Genomic DNA, 22,556 nt, shown 5'->3' with positions numbered 1-22,556 from the left:
ATATGTGTCTTTTCTGCAAGATAAAACTAGACCTACCACTTTCCTCCCCATGCCATAATTTGCTAATTTAATTTTTTTGCTGACTGTTGAGCTGCAAAGGATATCTGACAAATCTTAGATCTTCTCTTTTGCAGTTAAACCATCCAGAGATGGTGGAGGGATTAGTTCTCATTAATGTAAACCCTTGTGCTGAGGGTTGGATGGACTGGGCAGCAACTAAGGTAAATATCTTTAAGTTAGAAAAATAAATCTTACAGCAAGCCTGTGGGATGTGAGGATTTTGGCCATCTTGTATGTCAGGCATGGCTGCAGATGCTAAACATCCTGGGCTAATTCCTTTTGGGTTTATTCTTCCATTTGCAAAAAAACTTCATACAAGGCTAGTGATAACAATAAATCCTTTGAGAAAGCAGATACATGTGGCACAGTGGAGCTACTGGGACAATTCCTAGCAGCTCATAACTGCTGGGGAGAACAGTTTACCTGGACATGGTAGTTTTGGAAACAACTTTCAAGAAAACATCAAGTGTAGTATAGCATTCAGTGCTTTCTTCTCCATGGCTTTGTTACCAACACAGCCCAAAATATGAAGCAGGGCACAGAAAAATGTCCAGAACAGCATCCTCCATGTTTCAGTCATTTGTGAGTCTTAGATGCCAAAAAGACTTAGAAAAGAGCATTGGTTGCAGATGGTTTGTACAACCAGATGATGCTGGCATAAAATAAACTCCTAGGAGAAACCTGCAGAGCCAGGATGTAACATTCTTTCAAGCTTAGTTACTAAATACACTCCCATATCAAACTTATCAAAATAAAGTGAGAGACAAACTTATTTAAATGAAATGTAATAACTTTTCTATGCTGAAATGAACCTCCTGACCCATTTGATTCTCACCCAACGCCTCAGTGCATTAAATTCTTCCATATCTGTGCCTCTGCCTTCCACCTCTCAAGGGGAGTACTGCTCACCTCAGGAGCACAGCAGGTGCCTCATGTTCTTGTGTCCTTCTAAAGCAGGAGCATTTACTGTGGGTTGTGAGCTTTTGGTCCCAGTTCCATTGCATTGTCAGGGAGGAGAGTGGGCAGTGGGGTTCAGTGACACCCACCAGGCTGGTTTGCTTGATGTTCCTGCAGGGAGTGATTCTCTAAACACCTCTTCCCCTAGCAGTGTGTTCCCTGTACAACCTCATTAGTGAAGGCATCTGATGAGAATGACTCCAATGCCCAATGGTGTTCTAGTTGGATTGAGGGGGGAAAATATCACTTCAGGATATTCTATATGTAGAGAGAGCATCCATTGGTCTGTTTATGGGTAATTGGGAGGTGTTATTTGTCCAGGGGCTGTGTTAATAGCAGATACTTAATTGATCTTGCTGTTCAGATTTCAGGCTGGACGAATGCTTTGCCAGACATGGTCATTTCACATCTATTTGGAAAGGTAATGTTCAAAAGATTCTTCTGATGTATTCAGTCATGTGTATTTACCTCCTGGGGCTGGGAGGAGTGCAGAAGCTTTCAGTCAAACAACAAAAGATGAATTAAACGGAGATAGGATTCATACTTGTGTCCCCAGCATTTTGGGCAGTATTCTGCCTTGGGGTTTTCTTTGTCCTGAGTACTCAAGTGCACCTCAGTTGTGCAGATTCCTGCCTAGGCAGCCAACAATTAAACATGATATAAGAGTTGTATATGCTCATGTTCTGAGCTGAAAAACCCCACAGATTTTTTTTTTTAATAATATACTTGTAGCTCTGTGTCAGCTGGTTATTGGTATTAACAGTGCTCTCCAGTCCAGCACAAGCTGAATGTAAAGTGCTGGACTGTTTTTGAGGCTACTTTGCTGTGCTTGAAATTGTTAGTGAATGCAATGGAAAACTCCATTCCACCAGAACAAGGAACTAATCTATAAAGACTTTAGAACCCAACTGTTTGATTGAAGTCCTCAAAGCTTAGTTATTTACTATTGTGAAATTGAGTTCCATGTTACATGTTTTTGTAAGCTTTCAACATCTGCTTTACTCTGGAAACATTTATTAGGCTTCTTACCCTGAATCTTCTTCTGTTTGTTTTAAAACCTCACACTTGTCTGACTGTAACCATCTGCACTACAACATGTTTTGCAATTGTGAGATTTAAACATTACGACATACTTGAGTTTTCAAATGAAAATTTTGGTGCTGCAATCAGAAGCCAGTATTAATTCTGGGTGACTTCACTGGGTGCTGAAAGCTGTCCCTTCCCTCAAGATGCACTCCTGTTGTGCATCTCATATCTATGAGTCTGATACACAACTACTGTGCCATGTCTTCAGATCTTTTCAGAAAACAGCCCCTGTTCTGAACAATTCTGTCTCCACTTTAGGAAGAGATTCACAGCAACCATGACCTGATCCATACTTACCGTCAGCATATCATTAATGATATGAATCAAACCAACCTTCATCTCTTTGTCAACTCTTACAACAGGTAAATACATTTACCTGATTTCTAACTGGAAACTTTTAAGAGGCTGTCCAGCTCTTTAGAGACAGTATTTCTTGTGTGGTGGGATTACATGTGTTCCCCCAGTATGAAGTTCTGCTTAATAGTACCTGTAGGGATCTCAGGTGGCTTGCTTATTGGAGAAGGACCTCATGTATTTGTGTGGTGAAAGGTTGTACACTGGGACTGAACTACAACATTGATCCTTCATTCTAAGTGTGGTTCTACATCAGTTATGGAGGCCACAATGCATTAAATTGTGATTAAATTAAGTCAATTAAATTACCATGTGAGCGTCTGTGCTTTCCCTAAACTAGAAGAATATAAAATTCCAGAGTATTAAAAGCCTTTGTCCTCTCTATTTTTTTTTTTAGTCGACGAGACCTAGAGATTGAGCGCCCTGTTCCTGGAGTGAATGTTGTCACCCTTCAGTAAGTATTTTATTTCAGAGCTTACTGCAGGTTAGGGACTGTCATTAGGGAGAACTCCTCTCTTCAGACCTGGCAAGCATATTGAAATTGAAAGTTAAGTAGTTCCTGTCACTGTACATGTAAAAATTTGGGCTTACAAAGTACTTGAAAAGTTAGTGTGTTTAGATTCATGCAGAAATGTGTTACAGTTAATGGAACTATACCTCTAAAGGCACTTGAGCTGTGCTTATACAACCAAGAATAAAGAAAGCCCAGCTTAAAACCATTTAGAAAACCAACCAAACAACAAAAACTCCCAGGAAGACAAAGCAGGAGTGAGAATGACTGATAGATCATCTGGCTTTTGCTTATGCTCCAACTTGTGCAATATAAGTTGTGAAGTCTTCCTAGCTCAGCTGCTGATGGCTATACACAGGGCACTCTGTTCCTCTGGCAATCTGTTTGGAGTTGGATGGACAGAACCAAAGTTGGAGCTCAGGGGTCTGGGGGGTAGGCAGGAGGCTTTGATGCTGATACTCACATTCAATTTCTTATAAAGCAAAGAAGGAATAAGAGCACTGGCAAGGGCTGGTTTGCTGCCAGCTGGGGAAGAGAACAGGTTCTCAGGCAGGGAATCAGAGCATGTCACTAGATCTGCAGCCAATACAGGATTTGATGTATCTTTAAGGCGCCTGGAATACAAACCAAATAATTTCCACACTCTTCACTGTCCCACCCTTCCAAAGACACAAAATGCAGCTCAGGGCAAGTCTGGGCTGGGTGGCAGAGATAACACCTCTCATGTGTGCTTCTTTGCAGGTGTCCTGTCCTCCTGGTGGTCGGTGACAGCTCCCCAGCAGTGGATGCTGTGGTGGGTACCTCGAGCCCTCTTTGTCACCCTGCTGGGGATGGGTGGGTGAGCCAAGGGGCAGCAGGAGGCCAGCAGAGCCCCTGCCACCCTGCAGCCCTGCTGGCTCTCAGTCCAGCCCAGTGGCTCTCCTCCTCCAGACCACAGGAGAGCTGCCATTAGTTCCATGCTGTTTGTCCCTTCTGCCTGTGCACTATTATTTAATAGCTACCACATTAGGAACAATCACCACAGCAGTTGCAGTGAACCGCAAATATTTTCCTTTGGAGAGGAATCTGCTGCTGGTATTTTAACTTGCTGTGTGGTGCTGGAGCTGTGCCCTGGGTCACTCTGCAAGTGAAGAGGTTCTTTTTGACCATTATAACTCTCCCCAGATGACTGGATGACTTCAAATGTTGTGCCTTAATGGGCATGCCCAGTCTGCTGGCCCGTGGCCACATGGCTACTCACCACTTGGGACGCTACCAGATGACCCCAAATCACAAGATAAACAACACTTGTTGCCATTGAAGTCCCAGAAACAGATGGGAAAAGAAAGTCTCCAGTTCCCAAGTATGGGTTTGTAACGTGGAGAAAATGCAGTTAAAAATGTGAGCTGACTTACTTGGGTTTAGAGATGTGTACATGTATACACAGAGTCTTCACACAGAATCATAAGACACTCAGTTTAGTCTGAATTAAGCCAGAAAACAAGGTGTTGGATCTGTTTTCATATAAAAGTTCATACCTAAAATCTTGTGTGCAATGCCTTATGCTGCTTTTCTTTTCTATAGGTTGAATGCAACTCAAAGCTGGACCCAACAAGGACCACGCTTCTGAAGGTAATAACAAAAACTGTGCTTTTCAAAATAAACATTCCTCTCACATAAAACCAGATGGATTAGCTAAAAAAGCAGAACTAGAGTGATGTGTTGCAATACTGATAATACAGTGAGAAGCCAGTTCTGATTTAAAAACACAGTTCCTTCAGGGTGAGAGATTTTAGTGGGATAAACAAGACTAGGGGCTTCATGTCAGAATTACAGCAAGGAATTTCTCAGCTCCTCCATTTTTAGAATAGTAGAGATGAGAGTTGAAATGTTCAGTATTTCACATACCCATAATGAATTTGACTAGAGCTGGCAAAGATGATCTTGAAATATTTTGAAAGGTTTGAAAAGCTGTGAGCAGAGTAGGAGTGCAAACCAGTTCATTCTGTTCCTGTGGTTGCCTCTCAACAGCAGTGTCAGGTGAATGAACAACTAATCTATCAGCCACAGTTTGGTCAATCTGCCTTTTATGAGGGTAGAGTCTAGGACATCTTACTGCTAATTTCCAGAAAAATTGATAAAATGCACTTAAAAACAGCAGAAGATCATGCAAAGGCTTTGGCTGATATTTGGCATTCAGAGTATGAGTGCAATCTTCAGCTTGTAATGAAGTAATGATGAAGTAATAGCATGCAAACAGTGAAACAAGTTTGGTCATGCTTTGCCAAGAGCTTCTACTGCATCTCTCTTTAGTGAGCTAGTCAGTGAAAATTATAATAAATAAAAATATTTAATTTGTTTTCCTCCTAACATTGAAGAGTTATTCTGCTGCCCTATAATGTGGGTGTGGCAATCACCCTAAAATCTGACACTGTCTCAGTATTTGTATCAGTGGCCAGCCTTTGCTTAGTCCAGGGATATGCCTGATGCCAGATCCTGCTGCAGGCCTGTTTTTCTGTTAACTAATCCTAGATGGGATTTGGGGTTTCCTGTAATTTACAACTCTACTGTTTTCAGCTTGTAGTGTTCCTTGGAACAGGACTGTTTTTGTTGGGTTGACTTTGAGGGGTGGAGTGGCAGGAAAAATGAAATGCTCCAAAAATATTTCATGCACTCAAGATAGCTTTTCTCATTTGGCTTTCCCTGCTTCCCTTGGCAAGTCAGGCTGATGCTTGCCATCAGCAATCTCAGCAAATAATTTTTCCCCTTTTTTCTCTCACCTCTGAGCTTTAGGTGTTTGTTTTCCCTACCCTGTTTGTCATCCAGGTTAATACACAGTCATGTTATTGGAATTCAGAGCTGAGCTTGCAAGCAGGACTAATAGGCTGGTTTCTAAGAAACTGGTAATTGCTGCCCAGCAAAAAGCATTTGTAGCTCCAGCTGATGCTTTCCCTGAGCATCAAGAGCCTTTGTGGTTTTCTGGGGTGCAGTGGTAACTTTATAAACATTTAACAGCTTGCTTTGATGTGTTCATCCACATGTATGTTACTCACACAACAAAAGGAAGTGTTTTTCAGCCAGATAGCTGAAAAGGTCATTTCAATATATCCTGAGCACAACTGAGTTCCTCTGGCATTACTCTAACTGGTTGTTCTCATCCCATTTCAGATGGCTGACTGTGGTGGGCTCCCCCAAGTTTCCCAGGTAGGATTTGCTGTCGGAAATCCTACTAACCATGTTCTGCAACAAATGGGTGTTTTCCTGTAGGGTACTTGCTGTTCCCAAATGTCAGCCAAAAGGATGGTTATGATTTCATGAATAATGATGTCAGTTGGTCGTCTGAGCTTTCTTTTTTCTTTAAAGAGCAATGAAGCACAAAATTAACACTGGAAGGGGATATTATTTTCACTGATAGTTTTAACCAAGTAAAGAACTGAGGTGGGAATGCAGAGGTATTACTTTATGCCTATTTACTAAGGTAATGTGGATTAAGGCTTTAACCACTGACATTTAAAGAACATTCTTACTTGGACTATTTATAGAATATATCAGGAAAGTGGAAGACAGGAAATAACAATGCTAGGGTATTGCAGACACTGGCTCAGCTTGACTGTGGATGAACCGGAGTTTCTAGAACACATTTAGGCATAAGTTCCAAGCTGCTAATAAAGCCAGGCAGGCAAAGTTAAAATTTACCTATGCCCTTGTGTTGCTTCACTTAAAGAGCTGATTTGTAATCAGCTTTGGAATGTGATCTAACATTTAAACAGATTTCTAAGAAATATAAAGTGGTGTTTGTGAACTTCAGGAAAAGCTAAATTTGTAATTGCCTGCAGCTGAATCCCTATACAGGCAGTGTGTGCTCCAACAGTAGGAACTGGGAAAAGGTTTTTTAAAAGCCATGTGGTAGTATGTGCATTGCTTCTGTTATAGGGAGTCCATTCTTTGCAGTGTTTCAGAGAATTATGCAAAAAATATTTTCATGTGAAATAACTGAGACTGTAAAGCTGATGTGGCCACTGTTAGCAGAGAAGAACAGAATTCTCATTGCAAGAATTTTGGTTGTGGGCAGTTGTGCTGGTGTATGCCTGGTGAGCTTTCTAGCCCTGTACACATAACTCAGGTCTGAATAGCTGAATTTGTTCTCTGCTGATAGGAATTACTCAATTACCAGTCCTGTATGAACTGCCCTGTACATTTTGTGAGGACAGTTGTTTTACTTTGGTTCACCTGCACAAGTTGAGTTTTGAGCCAGGTTTAGACCCTTTGTGTTCCCTGGATCTCAAATGCATGTATCCATTTTGTAAAATATTGGGGGGATGACTAGGAAGGGGAATGATGGAATTTTCTTATAAATGAAGTTTTCATGCAGTCAGTAGAACCCAGATAATATTTAATATGTCCCTGTTAAAATAGGGCATCTGTGGAATATGTAAAATTGTAATATAACCTACTGAGCACTGCCTATGATAACGCTGCCTCTCTTTTGCAGCCTGCCAAGCTTGCTGAAGCTTTCAAATACTTTGTTCAGGGAATGGGATACAGTAAGTATTGGTTTTATTGAATGGCTGATCTTGCTACTGAAGTTAATTGGGCATTTAAGCACCCAGAAGTCTCTGATCCCAGATGTGTCACTCTTTCCCTTTCGGAAATGCATTTTTAAGGGGAAAAAACACATGCTATATCTGGGCAAAAGGTTTTCAGACCAAGTGATGTTATTAAATATTAGAGTGCTTTGTAAACAGCTTATACCCACAAATACCTCTTTTACTTCATCTCAATGTTGTTAAGGTTGGCTATTTTTAAGTGTCCCCTCGTGGCATCAAAGGATGAGGTTCATCTACTGCACACAGCATTTAAAACCTCATTGGTTTTAAATGAGGTTTAAAACCTCATTTAAACTTCTTTTAGTTGTAGCTGGGTTTTTTCCACATTTTTGCCTCAGATAGCTGCTGTGAGGATGCACTTTTTCAGAGGCTGAATACTGGAAAGTAATGGGAGGGCTGATGAGTCTCTTCAGTCTCCCTCTGGATTCTTGCAGGCACAGCAGTGTGCCCTAAAGTTTCTTGAATCCCTCAGCCCTGGCCACTAATTCCACTGTAGTGATTTGGTCTCCTTAACCACATGCCTGGAGCAGGGGAGCATGTGAGGGTACCCTGAAAGTACCTATTCCACTATGAAGGGTCCTCCAAGGATGGTTAAGGCTGAGGGGAAGGCAAGTGTGGTGGTGTTCACAGGGGTCCCAGGATGAGGGGAGAGATGAGAATCTTGACTCCATGTTTCAGAAGGCTGATTTATTATTTTATGATCTATATTAAAAGAAAATTATCTATTAAAACTATACTAAAAGAATAGAAGAAATTATATCATCAGAAGGCTAGAAAGGAAAGATAATAAAATCTTGTGACTGACCAGAGAGTCTGAGACAGCTGGACTGTAATTGGCCATTAATTAAAAACAATCACATGAGATCAATCAAAGGTGCATCTGTTGCATTCCACAGCAGCAGATAATCATTGTTTACATTTCATTTCTGAGACCTCTCAGCTTCTCAGGAGAAAAGCTCCTAAGGAAAGGATTTTTCAGCAAATATGCCTGTGACAGGCAAGGGCATTTTTCCATGTCCATGCAGCGAGGTGTTAATGAGGGGCGTTAATGAAAGGCATTAATGAAGGGCTCTTCTTGCAGTGCCCTCTGCCAGCATGACCAGGCTGATGCGGTCCCGCACGGCCTCTGGCTCCAGCGTCACCTCCTTGGACGGACAGAGGAGCCGCTCCCACACTGGGGAAGGCACCAGGAGCCGCTCCCACACCGGGGAGGGAACGCGGAGCCGCTCCCACACCGGGGACGGCTCCAGGAACCGCTCCCACACAGACACGCGGATCGAGCTGACGCCCAACTCGGCGAGCAACGCGGAACAATCGAGCCCCAAGTCCATGGAAGTGTCCTGTTAGATGGCTCTGGGAGGTTCAAAACTGGTCACAGTGTGAAAAAGTGATGGATGCCCCCTGTGTATTGCAAAAACATAACTGGTATTAATCTCTAGATATTCTGTAGGATGAACTCTGTTCACCAGGGTCTGAGAGGGACCAAAGAAAAGAAGCATCTCATTTGCTCTATCGTTATTCTTGTGTCTCAGACAGCTGCTGCTATTGTGCCCTCCTTCAGTGGATGCCAAATTCTAAAGGATTCTTGCCAAAAGCTGATGTGGTTGTAAACACTTCAGAGTCAAAAGAGAATTGCTCAATACCCTCCTTTAAAATCAAAGCTGTTACAAGCCCCTTTATTTTATCTCTTCTTCTCTTGAAGTAAACTGGCACAATTTGAGATGAGTTTCAAAGCGGGGGAGAAAAAAATAACTGTTAAGAATGACTTTAAGCAAAGGAAATGAAACAAATGTGTTATGGCCTCATGTTGAAGCTGGAGTTGAATTCATTGTATATAGCTTGACTTCAAATGATAGAGAAGTTAACGTATCGTGCATTTATAGGCCTTCTAATTCATTAGTATTCAAGCCTGTTTTCCTATGTACAATAATATACTACTAAAATAGGCAATTTTAATGTGACTTTGAGATGAACTAAATCTTTAAGGTTTTTCATTTCACTTTTTTGAGATTGTTCCAGTCTTCCTTTCCTTCCCCCCTCCTAGACCCTAAAACCTGCTTAGCCAAATGAGGACAGGATTTAAATTTGGTAAGCAAGGTAGGATTTCCTGTTTGGGAACTTGGGCCAAAGGGTTTACCAAACTCCAGAAGTTGGTGTAGTTGTAACAAGTAGGGTAGCTGTATATGCCAGCTAAGCAGAAACAGCTTGATATGCCAGCTAAACAGAAACAGCTTGATATTTCCTTCAGAAAGCTTCTTATCTTTGCAGCTCAAGTTTTTTTGTGTCCAGCACAATTGTCATAAATTTGGAATTCTGTAAGCAAAGACAGATCCAGCTGTTCTTTGTCGGGAGAGATGAATAACTGTGGGACGGGCATGTAATTAGATACTGTACATTCAACTGCCACTAATTACTAGATTTGAAACTGATGAGATTTCACTGGTGCTGAGAAGTGTATTCCATGAAGTGGTGGAGCAGCAACACTGCATGTCTGGAATGCAGTGTCTAATGACTCTGTAAATGTCATGATCTGCTGGTTCTGCATCTTTGCATAGCCTCCTTGAGTTGCTTTCCTTGAAGCTAGTGGCTTGATACCTTTCTGCCACTCAGAATGTCACAGTTGGGTGTTCTTAAGTTTGTCCTTCCATAGCTAGTGGGACAGGATTTCCACAGCTCCAGTGCATACCTGCTGAATTGCAGTCCTCACAACAGACAAAAAGCTCAAATGCTGAGCAGTTAAAAAGAAAATGTTAATACTTTGGGATTTCTTGTTCAGAAGAACACCATCTAGGTTACTTTATATTGACTAACTTCAGCTCTTGTGTAGAATATCCATAACATTTTGTGGGAAGAACAGACAATTTCCAGAAAGAATAAAGCTATTGTGTAAAGTCTATCAAGAAAAGTTTCTTAATGAAGTATTTGTATTTATTTCAAAACAAATAAATTTGTAACTTTGCAATGTCTGGTGTCTTCATATTTTACCAGGAGCACAATAATCTTTTTCAGTCCAAATATATTCTTGTCATCCCTTTGTATCAATGAAGTTTTTCTGATTTCACTCAGATCTGTCATTCCCTGCTTTTGTACTCAGAGCTTTCCCTCCTCCAGCGTACTATTCTAAGAAAACAGCACACACTTCTTCAGCTTTTTTGCTGACTATTTTAGTACTAAAGGATATAGAAATGCAGAAAATTATTGAGCCATGATACAGAATACTATTTGCTGTTTAAAGTTTTTTTTCTGTCTAGTGCACAGATCTGGGGTCTGACTTCCTCACTGGAGGTGGTGCCACAATCATTGCATCCTTTCTGAGATCTAAATCCATTGATGTGATGAATTCCCCATGCATATCTGGAGTTATTCAGGCCTCTTGACTGAAATTGCAGATGCCACTTGGATTTTTTGAAGGTGGTTCTTTTTGGAGCTCTTACAAGAATGTAACTTCAGGAAAGTAAAGATTAACCCAGTGACTTACTTAACATACTGGAGTTTTCAGGGACAGGTGCTTTGATGACTTTGCAAGGACTATTTTGGGCTGCTCATTCCTCCTGTAGCTCAAAAAATCCTGTGATAGGAAGATGCAAAAGCAAATATTTGTCATGTCTGAGCCAAGGCTCTACTGGATGTGATGATTCAGCAGTCAGGACTGGACTGATACCAGCAAAGGGCTTGACAGCCAGTGCCAGTGAAAACAGCAGCAACCTGTGCCAGCTCATCTTACAAAAGAGGGGCAAAGTTGGGTTCTTTGCTGAGCTTTTCTGGGAATGGCTAATGTCCTCCCACAAGGACACCATGGTGTGCCTGTCAAGCCCAGGCAGTTTATTTTGGTTTAATGGGGAGGAATGCATCCAAGCCTTATTGCAGCACAAAGGGATCTGCAAGAACTTCTGAGCTGCAAGGAGTTGCTAGGATCACTACAAATGTCAGCTTTGCCATCAGAGTGTTCATTTGGCAGAGAACACTGTGTTCCTGTTCATAAAAGCTGGAGGGCAGCACAGAGGAGTGGTGTCTCACCTTTTACAAGGAGTTATGACTCCTCTTTCCTGCAGTGCTGCTCTCCTGGCATCTTTAGCTTGTGTTGTAACTGAAGAGATGCAAGTGGCTTGCAGATTTATCAGAAATTTTTATAAAAACCCTTCCCAAACCTGCAAGTACTGACTTCTGCATTATTGTTGGAGACAAAAATAGCCTGGATATTGCAGAGTCATTAACCTGGAAAATGGAGCTGGGGTCTCACTTTTTTCCATGTGTGAATGGCCACTAGGGAGCTACTGTGGCATAGAAGAAATTCTGACTGGGTGACAGGAGGTTTCCAGAAAATATCCAGTTCACTCCTCACAGTGCTTTTGGGGCTATAAAGTAAAAAAACAGGATGGGCTCCCAGGGACCATGAGGCTTGGTTGCATTAGTGTATCTCAATACCAAATCTTTGCTGCAGTGGTACACTTCAAAATCACTAATAGAAAGGATGTCATTGCTGAAATCCAAGTTATTTCCACTTCTGCCTAGGCCTTGACATCTACTGTATAAAAATCTGACTAAACTTCATATTATCCTTGCCCCTCCCTGTCCTTGCAGAGGGGGAGTGGGAGGGAATGTGCCAATCCCATGTGCTGGCAGCAGGACTTTTGTGCTGAAGGATGCTGCTGCTTTCCTCTTTAAAAGTCTCTACTGACTGAACAGCTGGAAACTTTAACCTAGATGTGTTTCTGAGGTTTATGATTAATGTCATGTGTTGTGAGTGATGGGCTGAGCTGGAGTGAAAACTGTTTATAGCAAAGCTGCTTATTTTTCCTCCCCAGGGCTGGAATCCTCTCCCTGTCTGCTTTTGCATCTTGGGCAGGGTATCTGCTGCAATCCTCCCTGTGCCTGTAATGGGGTCTTGCATCCACCAATGCAACACCCTGAGCAGTGTTGCTTGCAGCTTGGCCCTCCCCCTGCCCACATGTTGTCTGCTCCTCCTTTTTCTTTACACTGTTTTGCACTGTTTTACATTCATAGGCACTGAAACTTCTCCCTGTCTATATGAACAGCTGGTTTGAGTGCGGATGTAGCATTTCCACAGAGCCAAATATAGACTTTATGGTGGTAGCTGATCACTGCTATGCCTAATGTTTAAATAAGTGACAGAAAGGATGTCAGGGTATTTTAAGAGCTCAACCCTTCCCCCTCAGCCCTTTGTAGCAAACAGACACTGCCTCTCACTGTTTCTATCTATTGCTTCATTAAGGGCTCCATTCATTTTATAAACAACACAGCTGCTGACCAGTGTTAGGGGGGAAGAAAAAGGAAAAAAAAGGCTTCTGATTGCAACTGCCAGACAGTTCAGTGTCTGTTCTCTGCAGCTCAGTGTGGGGATCATTTTCTTACCCAGCACTCCTATGGGCTGGAGGAGAGTTATTGTTTTGATGTTATTAAAGAGGCAGCTCCACATCCCATGGACCCCTACATGCTTTGGCTCTGGGGGGATGTGCATCAAACACTCGATGCAGACACCCCTGGGCATGGGAAAGAGCCCAAGGGCTGGCAAAGGGGATGGCAGGCAGTTTTCCTTCACAAGCAGCTGCACCATAGTGGGCTCTGACCTGCAGCAGAGCTGCAGGAACTATCCCTGGGTGACCTGCCACTCTCTGCAATTGCTGTGGCTGGAGTGGATTATGGGATTCAGGCCAAGGTCAGTGCGTGGAGGGGGCTGGGGGAGGGCAGGGCTGTTTGCTGGGCAGCAGCACTGAGGAAGGGCTGGGGCAGCTCCAGGAAAAGCCTACACAAGCCAGGGCACTTGGAAAAGAGCAGGATACACCACCAGCCTGGGCTTTTCATGCCCTGGCTCTGTGTATATATGTATCTGTGTGTGTATGCACAAGTCCCCACGAGGCTCAGCACATGACGGGCAGGGAGGATGGGGCTGCTGAGCTGTGGCTCTGCCCCACCCTTTGGACCTGCCATTGGCACAGGGAGCAGCCAATCTTCTTGTAGGGTTTGGCGAGCCCACGCCAAGCAAAGGTGCCACCCAGCCCCACGCACAGTGGTGAGATGTGCACTGTCCCACCGCCCTGCTGGGCCTCAGACCCACACAGATCTCTCCAGCAAGGAAATTGTCATTTACTGAATGACTGCAACATGGTTTCATTTATTTTTAGTGATAATATGACCAAATAGAAAAAATCTTAGTTCTTTATCACCAGCTGCCAATGTTAAACTTTGATCCTGTGGTGATTCCCTCTCTGCTGCTCATGAGTGTTTGGGGCAGAGGAGATCCTACAGAAGCAGAGCCTCACAAAGGGCCAGCATTTCATTTGGAAAGTGCAAATACTGAGGAGATTGTGATATTCCCAGACTAGTGAAAGCAGCCAGGAAGCCTTTCATGCAGGATTATGTGCTGGGCAGCTGCCACATGGGTGAGCAGAGGTTGCAGAGGCCAGATGGGACTTCTGGTGCCTGTAGAGACAGCAGGGAAATATGGTTCCTTTGTTGAAAGCTATTGCCAGTAAATATGGCTGGAAAATGCTTAAAAATGTAGAGAACTGCCCTTCTTGGGGGAAAAAGAAAAAAACAGAGTATAAAAAAGGCACACTGGAGGAGAAGGTGGGGAGAATGAGGAGAATGTGCTTTCTTGCCATAAACAAGCCAAATCAACCAATCTCAGTCCAGGACAGGAGGCCACTCAAAGTGTTTTTGCTCCTATGAAGGCAGATAGGGTACTTCAGGCTGGAAGGCAAGCTTGATTTGTTGGAAAACACTACAGACATTTATTTCTAGAAATAAAAGGTAGAATCCTTACTGAGTTAGCTCTGGAGATATGTAAACGAAAGGATCCAAAACAGTGATCTTTAATTCAAATGCTTTTCCCCATGTCTTTAATAACCTTGTTTGAACAATTTCAGTGTGTATGGCTTTTGCAAACAGGTTACTCCTGCAACTTTTCAAGAGAGCTGATAATGAAGACATGCTTAGGCAGGTTGGGTAATACACTCCACTTTGCTCAAATACTCTAGACCTCTGTCCCAGGTCCAATAAGAGTGTTGCAGAAAAAAACCCAAATATTGAGCCAGAAACAGACCAGCAAAGAAATGTAAATTGGGAAACAACTGGATTTTCCAATCTGCCAAAATATTCAAAATGAAGGAAACGCTCTCAGACCAATTTTTTTTTACCACATTACAGTGCAGGCTCTTTCCTTTTCTGTGTCCTCCAGTTCATAGCTTTGTCACAGATTGCAAATGCCCACTTGGACATTGGCCAGGCAAGAAGATGGGAAAAGGGAATGTCAGTCACAGATATATTTCACCTTCATTTGCTTGCCTAAACTTCTTAATGAGGTGCCAGTCACAGATTCATTAACTATTTGCCACTTATTTAATATCTTTAAACCACAGAAGCAATGTGCCATCTTAAAAAACCTCACCATGATGCTTTACAAACAAGTAATGTGTTATATAGCTGGAGTAACTCAGACTGCCAAACCAATGGTTTTCTCATTATTTTTTCATATATTTCAGTATATGAAGCTTACAGAAATAACTCTATAGAAATGTTAAAACTGGAAAGTTCCAATTTGAGAAGGTAAATGTATGGAGATGTGTCTCTAGATAGTGAGAACACTGTCTCTATCAGTTTACTAAACTGTTTCAAAATTCCTTCAAGAAAGCTGAGAAAACAAAATCCCAGGGTTTCATTTACAAGATGACACAGTCTTTCTAAATGTTGTGGTATTCCTGAAATATTACATATACACAGCACAACCCTAGTGAACATGTGAAAAACATGGCAACTGCACTATTCCCTGTTTCCAGTTGCATGCACACCAAAATGGTGTTTTAAGTTCCAGCCAGCACTCCATGCAAAGGCAATTTAATAATCTTCATGCCTGCTTTCCTACCAGCATGACCAGACCTTCAATATCCCACCCTGCATCCTTGACCCAACCTAGAGGACCAACAGGATGATCGCCATGAGCTGAATGGGGGTCAAACAGTCTTGGCTTAGGTGGATTGCAAAATTGTCCCTCTCATCCTTTCTTTAGCCTTTCACTTGCCCATTGCAGCAGAGGGGTCTGACCCTGGCACCTCCTCAGTGCTATAATTGTTGGTGGTGGCATCACTTTCAGGTCCCAGCAGAGACCTGGGCCCATTGCACAAATGTACAATGAGCATCAGTTTCTACTGGAGGAGGCAGTGAACAGCAGGGCCTTGTTCTGGCTCTGAAATCCTGAGGAAGTGTGAAGCAAAGGGATGGATCCATGAAAGCCTTCGGGGATCTAGATCTTCAATGAATTCAAACAGTAACCACAAAAGTACTTTTGTAAAAGAGACATGATTTCCCCAGGCACAGAGGGAGCCAGGGAACTGAATCTAAAGCTGGACTGTTGCCTCAGTCCTAGGGCTAATCTGCTTGTAAACACCTACTAAAACAAAGGATCTCAAATGCACCACAGACTGCAGATCAAGGTAATTGGCTACAAGTGATGTTCTTCCCCATTCAGAGCCACTAGACAGACAACCAGTGGTACAAGCAGAGTAGTAGAGCTACCAGTGCTTGGTTTCCTACAGATTTGTGTCCAATGTCCCCACAAAATTCCTTTACAGCAGTGTAATAACCACTGCTATTCCCCATTTGTGATTCCTTCAGCTCTGCCTCCTCCATGGCTACTTTTTTCCACCCTGAAAATCTGTTTTAAAACCACTTTTTGTGCTACTGCTGGGGTGGTTGTGCCGCACTGCAGACGTGTTGTATACAGTGACTGCCTGGCAGGTGTGCATGGCCTTGGCAGGGACAATGTGGTCAGCCTCTTCCCCACCCTGCTCCTTGATTTTATGTTTTATTGCAGGAATTGCAAGGCTTCTGAGATCTTTACACTTCTGCCTGCTTTGTTTGACATTTCCCACAAAGGGGCTGCCTGACAGACACACAAATGAACAGTATGGCTGCATACACTCAGTTTCCTTAGGAAACCAGGCTGGAGACAGAAACATCTTGGGTGCGTTGGGCAAGATCTGTGGTTTCCAGGCATTCACTTCACTAAAAACTGACACACACTGGAGCTGCTGGTCATACATTAGCTCTCAATAGCTTCTTTTATCTCTCAGAGAAAGCCTTGTGTTACAGCCACTGCAGCATTTGATTGCTGTGGTTACAGAATTAACTAATTGCAAGCAGAGCAAGCCAGTTAAGAGACAGAGTTTTTCATACATGATCTGATCCTGTTTTCTTGCTTCCTTATGTGTTCATGTAAGACAGAGAAAGACTGAATGTACTTATAAACACCCATTATACATGCACTGCTTTTTGTGCCCCATAAGAATGTATATAGGTAAATAAACACATATATATATATTCAAGGGCATGTTTTCATAAGATTTTATATGTAATATTATATAGATGACTTCACATAATATTTTATAGGTGTGTATCCATCTACATATAAATGTATATTTATTTATTTATTTATATTGTTTATTTATTATTTATTTATTTTAATGTGTATACACACATGCATATATATGGCATTTTAAGATGGGCAAGAATTAGAACACAGGGTTCTAAGTCATATTTTGGGGAACTGATTGAGAAAGAGGTCCTAGTATTTCTTCCCTATAACTTCTTAATTCACACCATTTTCCCTTTTGGAAAACATTGTGAAATTCTTGACCATGGCCTCTTTTTTGTGTGTTCACATGGAACTTTTTTTTACCAAGGATGGAGTTTGAAATGTAACATTCTCATTCTTGCAAGTGCTGAGGTCTTGTTGTACTGGAGGCAAATAAGTCAGGTATCAATTCTGCTGTCACATCATCCAGGCCAAGGCAGTCATGAGGTTGAGTCTTGCAAAATGTGGTGGCCTCAGGTTCCTTAGACCAGAGAAACAAAGGGAAGAGGAGCTTTGCACCTGCATTGGAACTTGTGGGCAGGGATCACCCTTCCTTTCTGCCACTAGAGATTTCATGGAAGTTTCAAAAAAGAAATAAAGCTTTAAATTCAGGAATGACCTAGGTCTATAAAGAATATATGAACCAAATCCTTGTGTACAAATTGAGATGCTATTGGTATTAAGAGCTTTTGATGATATACAACATTTCTCCCAATTGTTTTTTTATAGGGATGGTATTATTTTCAGGCCACTCACAAGAAATTTTAATTCATCATAGCCAGAAAAATTTATGTCTCCCAGAAACTAATCAAGCTTCTGCTGGGTTATCAAGATGAAGACAGACAATTTGCCAGCTGAAAATAAAGCAAAATAACTGCATCACCCAAAGTTCAGCCCTGTACAGGTCAGATCCCCAGATCATGTGTCACTCAGCAGTTCTGCTGTGCCACCGGGGATTTTTGAAGTGGATACTACATTTCTCTTGCTCATACAGAAACACAATTCTGCTCTCCCAACTGAAGCAGCAGCAAACATGCCCTGGGGCATAGCTGCTGTACTAAAAATTTATTGAAGATAAAGCTGGCTCCAACATCCTTCAGTGTTGATAAATTTCTTACCTGGAAAGGTAATGGCAGAGCTGTTTTTCTTTTTCTCTTAGCTGACATTTGCATGTGAAACCACTTCTGTAGAAAATGTTTATATTGATGTTTACTCTAAGCATCAGCCCAGCTGGAATGAATGCACCAGAAGCTACACCAAGGGCTGCCTCTCCTTCTGCATCCACACATTCTCAGAGCTGGTGTAAAGCCTAACACTTGTTTTCTCATTTAACATGTTTTTTTCCCTCTTCCCCAGTCATGTAAAACAATTATTTGTGTCACTGGCAAGTTGGCAGTGGGAAGAGGCACCTGTGTGCTGGTAACACCATGGGGAACAGGACGTGCTGGTGGTCCCTAAGCAGAGGCCACACAATTTCTATTTCTATCAGAATAAATGGATGCAAGAGGTTTTGTCCTTCACCTCTTATCTGGCTCTCTACATTTCATCTGCAGAGATAGCCTAGGAACAATACTGTGGATTAGATGGATCCTGAAAACATGAGCTCTGGAGTGGCTGTTTTGGGTTCAGTCAGGCTATTCAATATCAGAGAATTCAGAGAACTATGAAAATGTTATTGGCACAAGGTACTTCAAGAGATTGAGGTGAGTCCAAGGAGAGCAGGACACAGAAGTTCTTGGACCCAGCCTTTGCAGTGAGACAGAAACATCACACAGAGATTTCAGGAGAAACATTTTTTCCCCTAGGTTTTTCCATGAAATTCACCATGCAGTAAAATCTGTCTGAGAATAACAGAGGGGTGATTCTAGGACTGATCTCAGCCTGACAGATGTTAGACTTTAGCTGCAAGGGTCAGGCCATCAAATCCTGATGTCTAATGTTGAATATGAAACATTTACATCAGTTTTCCAGCTTAGACAACAACGTTCAAGAAATGACAGTAAGGATGTCTGAACCTCATGTCTAAGCTAATGACAGCCATACTTTTGCTGTCATACTAGTGCACTGTTCTTTCCTATGGGCAATTAAACTGCTGGCTTAGTAAATGACAGTGCCAAGAGAACTGTCATTCAAGTCCCAGCATCAGTGCATAAAGGAATTTCTGGCTACTGTTAATGGATGAAGAGCTATTAAAAATCTTGTTTGTTCAAGGCCTCGTCAAAAACAGTGTGACAAAACAAAGAGATTTAACATTGATGCCTTAGGCTTTAGCTTTCATATTTTCCAGATTCTGTAGTGCATTAGTTTATAACTCTGAACTTCATGTAGAGTGTTAGCAAGTTCTCTTCACAGTTTCATTAGACAAAACAATCCTTCCCAGCCTGAGAACCAAGGACACCCCTGCAGCTTCAGGCCCAAAAAGTACAAACAACAGCAAATTAAGGAGAGCAAACTGGGAGGATGGGACTTCATAACCTGAAGCTGTATTTGGACAATTAACCCAATATGTAAATGGGCCAAAACTTACAAGCGTGAAAACACACAACCAGTCACCCATCTTGGGTGTAGCCCCAGCTGGGCTCTTGTGCTGCCCAGGGTGTATTCTTTGAAGGCCTTTTTAATAAATATCTTTAAATAAATATTTTATTCCTTTGACACTGTCTAGCCTCTGTTCTAGGTAGCCTCTCAAGGCATCAACATCCTAACTCAGGAAAAGAACAAATTGCACATTGGTAATGGATGAAGATTCTCCTTTTATTTAAAAACCTCTGTAAAATCAGAGCAAAGGGTCAATTCCAGCATTCAGCCAATTTAATTAGCGATTTCAGAGTAATCATAGTAATGAGCCAAGTCAGCAAAGATGTCGTTGGGGTTCCTGCAGTTCAGGTTGCAAAAACAAGCATTGATCCACATAATTTTCCAGGAAAACTCAGTTCCATCTGGGCACTGGAAGCTCACTTCAATAGTCTTGGACTTGTAGGGTGTGCAGCACCTGTTGTCTGTGCAGACCCCACAGTACTTGGGCCTGTAGGGGCTTTTGCTCACACAGCCAGAGATGGTGTAGTTCATGGGCTCATTCGCCCTGTAGACAGCCAAACATTTCTTCCCGGGCTAAATCAGAGAAGAAAATAAAAATAAAGAGGTTAATATTCAGTGCTGAGACATGTAGGAAATAAAACCCACATTGCTCTTTGCAGCTACCTGAAAGGAGGCTTAGGCAAGGGAGGGGATTCATCTTCTTCTACCAGATGAACAGTGGTAGGACAAAGAGAAATGGCTTCAAATTGTGCCATAAGGGGTTCAGGCTGGATATCAGGAAAAATTTTTTCACTGAAGGAGTGGTTAAGCATTTGAAAAAGCTGCCCAGAGAAGTGATGAAGTCACCATCTCTAGAAGTATTCAAGAAACTGATATAGCAATTTGCAGTGTGGTTTATCAAGCATGGTGGTATTCAGTCAAAGGTCGGGCTTACTGATCTTAGACATTCTTTCCAACTTTAAGGATTCTATGATTCTATTCTATGATTCCTATGTTTAAAGGGATTTGTAGATTAGGAAAGATTTTACAGCCCTGACCTAGGTAGTGTGAAAGATTTACATGTTTAGACAGAGGAACCCAAAAGCTGTAGAGTATATTGTGCATATACTTGCACAATAGAGTTGTATATTGTGCATATACTTGCACAATAGAGTTCACAGCCATGACCAGGCATGCAGCTCTGCTTTTCTGCCAGCTGAGCACAGGGCTGTCCGAGCCAGCATCAAGCACAGCAGGCTTGGCTTGGCTTTCCTTGCAAGGACCTTTTGGCTGGAGCTGAGACTCTCAGGGAAAGGTTTTCATACCAGCACAGGCAGGACATATTTTGGAACTCTGTGCAGCACAATAAGTCCACATACAAGTGCAGCCTCATGAGGCCTGAACGCTGCCAAACAAAGGCTGACTCAGTGTCCATGGGGTGCACAAAGGAACAGCCCCCACCTTTATGTGCTGGGTTATATCCACCTCACAGGGCCTCATGTTGCACAGGCGGCTCTCCTTCAGGAGCCGGCACTGCTCGTTGTCGTTGGAGATCCTGGTGGAGATGCCCAGCCCACAGGTCTTGGAGCAGGGGCTCCAGGGTGAGGTGTGCACAATGCAGTTCTTCTGCCAGGCTTCCTCCTCTCCCTCGTAGGCTGCGGACACAGATTAACCCCACGTCATTCAGCCCGGGCAGCTTTACATATTAAACACCCTCTCCCCAGCTCATTGCACATTCAGGCCACTAACCCAAATAACTAAACCACAGCAAAGTGGCCCAGCATTCCTGTGAACATCCCACCCTCTTTGTGCTGACCTACTTGTGTCAGGCTCTCCATCGCTGCGAGCGCTCGGGGCCAGGGCTCGTTCCTTTATTCCCCTTCACAGCCTCACACAAGGGGGTCCTTGTCTGGGACCCCCAGGTGCTGCCACAGTATAAACAATTACAGAAGCCTGAGCCAGCGGGTGGAGAGAGGGGGTGAGATCTGATCTCACCATGAAGGTTTATTTCTGAGCCCATTCACTTGGTTCCCCATAGCAGAAAGTGGTCAGCGTCTCTGCTGGATGGCAGAGAGCTTGGGAAGCAGCCACAGCCTTTCACTGGGAGGAAGAACAGCTTCAATAGCTCTCAGAGAGCTCAGCAGCCATTTGAAGAAAGGATGGGCTCTGTTTTGAAAGCAGCCAACATCCCTACTTACAGTTCTGTCCCAACCTCAGCCAAAGTCCCCACTGCTTTACAGCTCACAGGACAGTCCATAGAAACTGCTGCATTGAGCTTGCTCGCTTTTATATTCATTATTATATTAATTATTATATTAAATTTAATAAATGCTACTCTGACTTCTATAAGACTTCTCCTTAGAGGAGAAAAGCCAGGAAAACAAAGCTATGTTTTGCCCATTTTGGGACACAGCCATGAGGACATAAGGCCAGTTTCGGTAGTAGATATTTTGAATTTGGGCCCACCCCACATTTCAGAGCTATCAGGGACAAAGAAATGAGGGCTAAACTCTGGTGGTTTTACCTCAAAAATGAAGACTGAGGTTTGTTTTTTTATTTTTTTGCAACAAAAGACCAAGGTTTGGGAAAAAGCTCTTCCCACCAAGGAGCCAAAATCTTTGTTTACAACAATCCTGTCTCTCCTTGAGCTCTGCTGTTGTGAGATGGTCTAAAACATGGAGCTAATGTGGCTAATGTCACTACAGTTGTAACAGGGCATTTTGACAATAAATTTAAGACATTTGGCAAGTTGAATCCATCTTAAGCATTTGGGACCATGTTTGAGGCAAATGATAGCACCTCTGTGCAGTGGGTTACGTGATCATTATTATAAATGTGAGTGTGAGGACAGAATGTTTAATGATGCCATCAGTTCAGAATTGATGAAAAGTTGTACTACCACAAAGACAACTTAGCCCAGCTCACAGTGAAATTTCTACACAATAATTGCCTTTAAGGTGTTGTGTAAGTTTGAGACTCCTAAGTCCTATCCTAATGTACAGGGGCTTTAAAATTGCACTACAGTAGCAATATAACCTGGACAGAAAGCCTCAGTCCCAAATTAAACTGAGTCCATTCTCTTTCCCAGAGGGTTCAGACTGAGGGAAAAAAATTA

General features: G+C 42.5%; 2 protein-coding genes across 2 annotated transcripts in view; one reads left to right on the top strand and one right to left on the bottom strand.

Annotated features, from left to right (window-relative positions):
- Positions 1 to 10,516, top strand: part of NDRG1 (N-myc downstream regulated 1) — a 40,372-nt gene extending 29,856 nt beyond the window's left edge. The window contains exons 8-16 of the mRNA XM_058823193.1: positions 135 to 221; positions 1,382 to 1,438; positions 2,362 to 2,465; positions 2,855 to 2,911; positions 3,710 to 3,761; positions 4,532 to 4,579; positions 6,116 to 6,151; positions 7,440 to 7,491; positions 8,636 to 10,516. Of these exons, the coding sequence (XP_058679176.1) occupies positions 135 to 221; positions 1,382 to 1,438; positions 2,362 to 2,465; positions 2,855 to 2,911; positions 3,710 to 3,761; positions 4,532 to 4,579; positions 6,116 to 6,151; positions 7,440 to 7,491; positions 8,636 to 8,901 (759 nt within the window). The 3' untranslated portion in view covers positions 8,902 to 10,516. The remainder of the gene's footprint in view (positions 1 to 134; positions 222 to 1,381; positions 1,439 to 2,361; positions 2,466 to 2,854; positions 2,912 to 3,709; positions 3,762 to 4,531; positions 4,580 to 6,115; positions 6,152 to 7,439; positions 7,492 to 8,635) is intronic.
- Positions 10,517 to 19,700: 9,184 nt separating this feature from the next.
- CCN4 (cellular communication network factor 4) overlaps positions 19,701 to 22,556 on the bottom strand; it is a 35,111-nt gene continuing 32,255 nt past the window's right edge. Inside the window, exons 5-6 of the mRNA XM_058814331.1 lie at positions 20,903 to 21,096; positions 19,701 to 20,035 (exon numbers count right to left, since the gene is read on the bottom strand). Coding sequence (XP_058670314.1) covers positions 19,736 to 20,035; positions 20,903 to 21,096 — 494 coding nt within the window. The 3' untranslated portion in view covers positions 19,701 to 19,735. The remainder of the gene's footprint in view (positions 20,036 to 20,902; positions 21,097 to 22,556) is intronic.

Source organism: Ammospiza caudacuta, chromosome 1 (assembly GCF_027887145.1).
Source record: "Ammospiza caudacuta isolate bAmmCau1 chromosome 1, bAmmCau1.pri, whole genome shotgun sequence".
NCBI classification, from domain to species: domain Eukaryota; kingdom Metazoa; phylum Chordata; class Aves; order Passeriformes; family Passerellidae; genus Ammospiza; species Ammospiza caudacuta.
This window is presented reverse-complemented; position numbering and strand designations above follow the sequence as displayed.